This window comes from Rhinopithecus bieti, unplaced genomic scaffold (genome assembly GCF_001698545.2).
Source record: "Rhinopithecus bieti isolate Rb0 unplaced genomic scaffold, ASM169854v2 scaffold_35319, whole genome shotgun sequence".
NCBI classification, from domain to species: Eukaryota; Metazoa; Chordata; class Mammalia; order Primates; family Cercopithecidae; genus Rhinopithecus; species Rhinopithecus bieti.
The window spans coordinates 142,881-149,995 of record NW_016815132.1 but is presented as its reverse complement, the minus strand read 5'-3'; the positions used below and the strand labels follow the sequence as shown (position 1 = coordinate 149,995).

Sequence of the window (7,115 nt, the reverse complement as noted above, 5' to 3'; positions counted from 1 at the left end):
GGCACTATTCACAATAGCAAAGACTTGGAATCAACCCAAATGTCCATCTGTGACAGACTGGATTAAGAAAATGTGGCACATATACACCATGGAATACTATGCAGCCATAAAAAAGGATGAGTTTGCGTCCTTTGTAGGGACATGGATGCAGCTGGAAACCATCATTCTTAGCAAACTATCACAAGAACAGAAAACCAAACACCGCATGTTCTCACTCATAGGTGGGAACTGAACAATGAGATCACTTGGACTCGGGAAGGGGAACATCACACATCGGGGCCTGTCATGGGTAGGGGGGAGGGGGGAGGGATTGCATTGGGAGTTATACCTGCTATAAATGACGAATTGATGGGTGCTGACAAGTTGATGGGTGCAGCACACCAACATGGCACAAGTATACATATGTAACAAACCTGCACGTTATGCACATGTACCCTAGAACTTAAAGTATAATAATAAAAAAAAAAATAAAATAAATAAAAATAAAAATAAAAAATAAATACCCACTGCTATTTGTATTTGTTTATTTCCCACACACAATGCACGATATGGTCATTCTGGTAATACTTTATTCCTATTGTCTGGTTATATGGGATTTCTTTTTTATATTCACTCACATTTTTTTCTATAATTTATAAATATCTACATGTTTTATTCCTAACTTCTCCAGGTGATTATTAATTAACTGGACATGTAGCAATCTTTAGTTATTTCTTATAAATTCTCAATTTTCTGGCCCTAAATTTCCCATTGGCTAAATATTTATTTCTTCAAGAAGACTGCAGAACTATATACAAATCTGTCTTCTACGTTCAACATACTTTTGTATTTAGTAAGAGGCATTAAAGGTGAAATAAAAAAGCAAGGCACAGGACTTGTTCCCACTGTCTTTGTTTAAAATGTCTTCTAACTAGGATTAGGATGGTGTGTGGCCAACTTGGCTACATCTAAAGTAGCGGCTCACCTGACTGGCGCCCTCTGGTGGTAAGAAAATACCCTCACGGGATGGTTGTGGGAGAGCCTCAACACCCACCACACCTAGAGGCTTGAGTACCTCCTGGCTCCTGTCTTTATTTTATATAGGCTTAAGTCTTCCTTCTCCCTCTCTTCCTTTATTTTCCTTTTCTTTTCCTTTTCCTGTCTTCTTTTTAAATATCTGGACTCAATGCTGATTTAGGTCTTTACAAATGAAGCTAGAGGATAAACTCAAGGAGGACAACAGTGTTGGCATTATGGTATAAGCTTTGACTTAGTCACAAGAGAATATCAGTGTTTCTTGCAAGTGGATTGTGACTACCCATGTGCCATTTGTCATAATTATAAAACAAACCATGAGTAGGAAGGCATGCTGAGAGATTTTCCTCCACTAGTATAAAATATTCATTCAATATTGTATTTGGTAAATGTTATCTAAGGGTAATTGTCAAATATTCTGTATAAGTTGTTAACATTAGTCAAATAATACCTTTTAAGGATAATGTAAACTTCATTCTGCCTAAGGTTAGAAGTGGACAAAGATGAGCATTCAAATTCCTCTTTACTCAACAAATTCTGTGTCTTGTGTGTGAATACAAGTGCCTCTAAAAAGAAATCAGTATAGTATTTATCTGCCATGAAGGTATCAGTAGCTGAAACACTATTTCACTTAATGTTGATCTGTGGTCTGAAAAAGTTTACTAATTCTCTAAAGATGCCTGACGTCTGTCAATGCAGTTCAAAAATTTGCATTTGATATCACCCAAATATAATTTCTCAGAAAAGAGGAAATGTGTATGGTTATCTGTACCATCTTACTGATTTTTTATTTTCTGGGAAAAAGAACATTTCTATTTTTACTCTATGAGGAGCCAACTACTGTTCCTGCAGTCATGTATACATTCTAGGTTCCAGAAAAGGGCCTACAGAAGAATGAGATATTTTATTAAATTTGATTGAAACTATGTGTTCAAATACAAAACAAATTACAGCAAAATCTAGATCCATTAAATGAAATTGCAATACCTGTCCTCTCTGTTTCTACTTTCACACCCCTAGAGTCAGTTCTTGACACAACTGCAGACATAAGGTCTGACACGTTTCTAAAGGTGTGATCACTCCTTTAAAACCTAAGTCAGACCATATTGATCTGCTGTCAGCCGTTCTTGGCTTATATCAAAATCCTAACCATGGCCAACAACGTCCTACATGAGCTAACCCTGGCTACCTTCCCAACAACATTTCCTGCTAGTATCCTAATAATTTATTAATATTTAAGTGAAATCAGAGTAATATAATAAACCCTCAAAAACCTGTGTTCTGGAACACATCAAGCATGCTCCTGCTTAAGGACTTTGGTATGTGCTGTTCCCTCTGCTTGGAATGCTCTTCCCCAGGAATGGTTCTTGATTTGTGCCTTTACTTCATACAGATCTGCTTCTGTCAGTTATCTCCATGGGAAGCAGAATCCACCACATACAGTAATGAAATAATTTTTACAGAGATATATTCAGGGTAAGAGAAAAACAAAAGCTGTTGCCACTCTTAGAGATTAGAAACTGGAGGAAGCTTGTACCATTCCTAGATCTGTAGGGGTAAGGGAGGAAACAATGTTACGGCAGCCCGGTGAGAGCCTTAGCTGTTGGGGAAGGGATGCTGAGCAAAAGCTATCAATGCAGGAGAAAGGAGAAAGAGAGTGGAAGAAGAAGAGAGTAGAGAAGGAACACCATGACCTCCCATTTCTCTTCTTCTCCTTCAGATATCCTACTAGTGCCAAACCTTGTTGGGAGCCAGTGACAGAGGAACACAGGTGAGTCCATCTTCATTAGTCAGCCTCTCAGGGCCAGACCAGGGCAGGGAAAGGCAAACATTGGGGTTGGTGGACAAATGGAGAATGGCCAGGACAAGAACTCTACTCAAAAGGTCACCTCCCAAAAAAGATCTTCACCAATTAATCAATCTAAAACAGTATCCCCAAAACACTATTTCTTCAACCAATTTCATTACAGCACTTATCATTATCTGACATTATATTTTACTGTTTATTTGCTCTCTCTCCCACTAAGATATAAGTTCTACGAGGGCTAGCACTTCATCATTTGTATTCATTGCTATATTCCTAAAATTTAAAACAGATACTGTTGCATAGGAAGGGTCCAATATTTATTGAATGAATGAATTTAGTACTACCTTTGCTATTCAAAAGTACACGTTTAATTAAAATCAGAGTATATGATAAACTCTCAAATATCTGTGAGTGAATTATCCATACACAAGCCCCATATTCCAGCCTTTTCCACGTTCTAAAGTATCTTTCTTATTAACTTACCCTGTATGAAAACACAAATAAATTTAAATAAATTTAACCTTATGAAATATAAGTATACATATACATGTATTTCATAAAGCATTCTTTTATATATTAAAATAGAGAATTAAAGAGTTTCATCATTGAAGGAAGCATTAAAATGCAATGAACCCAACCTAGTACTCAGTACATAGACATTATCTACAATGGTCCTTTAAATGGTAGGGAGTAAAGAAAGAATGTAATTCCTTCTCCAAAGAACATATGTTCAAAAAAATTACAACTGTTTCCATGCATTTTTAGCTATGTTGTTTAATTTATTGAACTAGTTTGATAATGTTGAAAGGGGATGATTTTTTTGTCAACCAAAATGGGGCAAAATTCAATGAACAATGGCAAATAATGCTCTATGAAATCCCACTTATGTTTTTATCTATTTTGCTAATCACTGTAGAGATAAGGAACTTACTATCTCAAGAACTGGTGACTTTGAGGCAGTTTTTATTATTATAAAAGTTTGGGCTTGTGTGTTTTGCTTTATGTTAAAAAAAAAAAAAAAAAAAGTTGTTGCATCTCTTTAGGTAATACTTTCTTTCTTCCAGACCAAACATTCTCAGTTCATCAGACCAAATTTCATGTCATCTTTTTGGAAAGATTCTTATCCTAGATACTATCCTTTGGACATGGTCTCATCCATCAACTTTTCCCCTAAAGTCTAGACTTCAGAACATAATTCTTCAGCCTGGCTGTTTAGGGCAGCACAGTGACTATCTGTTCCCCTCACCTGAACATTCTATGTTCCTTGATACAACTTGAAAGTACCAGTTTTATTGTTCTCCATAGCTACAATGTATTATTTACCTGAACCAACCTTTTTCTGTAAATGCTGTTAAACCATGTTTGTCAAAGCAATTAGCAAAGTGCACATTGTTCTTGTGCTTAATCTGTCATCCCAAAAGCTGTTTGGGTTTTCCATAATAAAGTAACAAATGCTAACATAGGCACAATGGACTGATATAATGATTGCCAAGAGACAGAATCCAATCAACAGAAGTTAGTCATACATACACCTAACTCTCTCAGAAAGCTTTCAAACATGTCAGCATTTAGGACAGGAATTATTCTGCTGATGACATTCCAAAAAATAACAGTCACTAAGGACTTACCTGCAGCAACTATGATAATATCTGCCAGCTGCGTATGAATCTTCAGTTGTTCTTTGGGGGTGTATCTGTGAGCTATTGTCACAGTTGCATCACCTGGAATACAGAAGAATTTCTATCAATGATTACTGAACTTTTAAAAATTTTACAAATGCTCTAAATCTACAAGAGTTTCACTTATTTCCTAAGAGTAGAAAAGCTACTTTTACATGACTAAATCACATTGAGCACAAAAGCTAGACCAGAAAACCAAGAGGAACCAAAATATTGTACCCTTCAATTAAATGAAAGGAAAACCAAATGAGACCAAATCAGGGTAAGTGCCGATCATCATCGGAGAGCTATGAGTAGAGTCCCTGAAATACAGAGTTTGAAAATTCTGTGTTGACTGGTTAATACATTAGGATACAGGATACTCATTGTCTTCATAATGACAGGCAAACAAGTATGAAAAGCAACAAGATAAGTGAACAAAAAATGGGACAATATATTATGGGAGCATAACTGAGAGATTAATTCTATCTTGAGAAGGTGTCTAGGAAGGATTCCTAAAGGAGGAAATACATTTTTTAGGTCTTAATGCATGAGTAGAAGTATTCCAATCAGGTAAGGAAGAAAAAGGCATTCCAAGCTAAAGAATAGTAGGAAAAAGCTAACCAACTTTGAAAGTGGGTATTTAGATAATAGCGAAATTTTTTGTCATAGGTTAAGGTACATCACAGGAAGTTTTTATATGAAAACCTTAAGGAAGTGATGAATGAACAACAGAGGCAAGAGATTCCAATACTTAAAGTGTGAGCCATGAAACGGGAGTGAGGGAAAGTTGGTGGTAAAGTGCAGTCAAGAGGACTTCTGGTAAGAATATGGCTAAGACTGTATCTTGTCTTCTCCTGGAAGATGTGCATATGTTACACAGTTAACCAAAACAACAAAAGTTACATGATCACCATTTGTAGAAAAACTGGAAGACCTAATTTCTACAGACTCCAAAAACATGTTAAGAGTTACCAAGAGCAGCAATTAGTAGATGCCATACAGGGAGAAAGGCATCTAAGAAATGAGGAGAATGACAACATGGCCGGCAGTGGGAGATCTCTGAAATTGACCGCAAAAATACACTTCTACGAAAAGTTTATCCCAAAGTGCAAAAAAATATAGCTTTCCTAATTTGGGCAGTGAGAAAAGAAATAAAGGCAGAAGAGACTTCCGGGACCCAGTATAGTTTAGAGTGGGTGGGAACACATTTACATAGAGGGGCTATTTTGGAAGAAAGCAATCTGACTCTGTGAAAATAATAAAGGAGTCAGAAGGCTGCACAGGACCTCCTATAACTCCCAGCAGAAGTGTCCTGTAAACAGTAGATCTAAAAACATCCAACTCATTCAACGATGAGTAATAAAAATGGATGTGACACAGCATCAACAAAAGGATAGTATGTAAGGGCAAACCCAGGGGAATTTGGGGAGTGATGAAGCTGTTCTGATTCTAGTGGTGTTAGACTAATTAATTTAATAGATGACTATATGCATTTGTCTAAATTAATGAAACTGCACACCAAAAAGAGTAAATTTTACCATATGCAAATTTTTTAAAATAAAAGATACATTTAAAAGTGTCAGAACCAAGACAAAAGGCAAAATAAAGATAAAAAAAACTTAAGAACTTAGCAATGTACCAATAAACTCAAAAAAAGTCATTGAAAAGTTGAACATTATGACCAAATATTATACAAAATATTTATTTATTTTGTGTGTTTTAACTTTTATTTTAAGTTCAAGGGTACATGTGCAGGTTGGCTATATAGGTAAGCTCATGTCACGAGGGTTTATTGTACAGATTATTTCATCACTAAAGTATGAAGCCTAGTACCCATTAATTAGTTTTCCTAATTCCCTCCCTCCTCCCAACCTCCACCCACCGGTTAGCCTCAGTGTCTGTTGTTCCCCTCTCTGGGCCCATTTGCCCTCATCATTTAGCTCCTACTTATAAGTGACAGCATGCAGTATTTGGATTTCTGTTCCTGCACTAATTTGCTAAAGATAATGGCCATCCATGTTCCTGTAAAGGATGTGATCTCATTCTTTTTTTATGGCTGCATAGTATTCCATGGTGTGTGTGTGTAGTGTGTATGTATATATATACACACACACCACATTTTCTTTATCTAGTCTACCATTAATGGGCATTTAGGTTGATTTCATGTCTTTGTGACTGTGAATAGTGCTGCAATGAATGTGTGCATGTGTCTACGATAGAACAATTTATATTCCTTTGGGTGTATGCCCAGGAATGGGATTGCTGGGTCCAATGGTAGTTCTGTTTTTAGGTCTCTGAAGAATTACCCTGCTGTTTTCCACAATGGTTGAACTAATTTACACTCCCACCAATGGTGTATAAACATTCTTTTTTTTTCACGACCTCGCCAGAATCTGTTATTTTTTAACTTTTTAATAATAGTCATTCTGATTGGTGTGAGATGATGGAATGACCAACCAGATAATAAAAGTATAAGAATATTTGAAAGTATAAAGTAAAAAATTAAAAAATATATTTTCAAATAATTTTTACTGCCAAATAGCAGGTCGGAGACAAAACAAATGGAATGAGGGGAGAAAATAAAAAATTTTATCATTTATTTATACTAGAATATCAGTAGCCACCCTATAAAT

At 36.0% G+C, this 7,115-nt stretch overlaps 1 protein-coding gene across 7 annotated transcripts in view; it reads right to left on the bottom strand.

Annotated features, from left to right (window-relative positions):
* MTHFD2L (methylenetetrahydrofolate dehydrogenase (NADP+ dependent) 2 like) overlaps positions 1-7,115 on the bottom strand; it is a 181,155-nt gene that overhangs the window by 75,069 nt on the left and 98,971 nt on the right. For all 7 annotated transcript variants that reach the window (XM_017852964.1, XM_017852962.1, XM_017852961.1 and 4 more), the window contains one exon: positions 4,450-4,542. In XM_017852964.1, the coding sequence (XP_017708453.1) occupies positions 4,450-4,542 (93 nt within the window). The remainder of the gene's footprint in view (positions 1-4,449; positions 4,543-7,115) is intronic.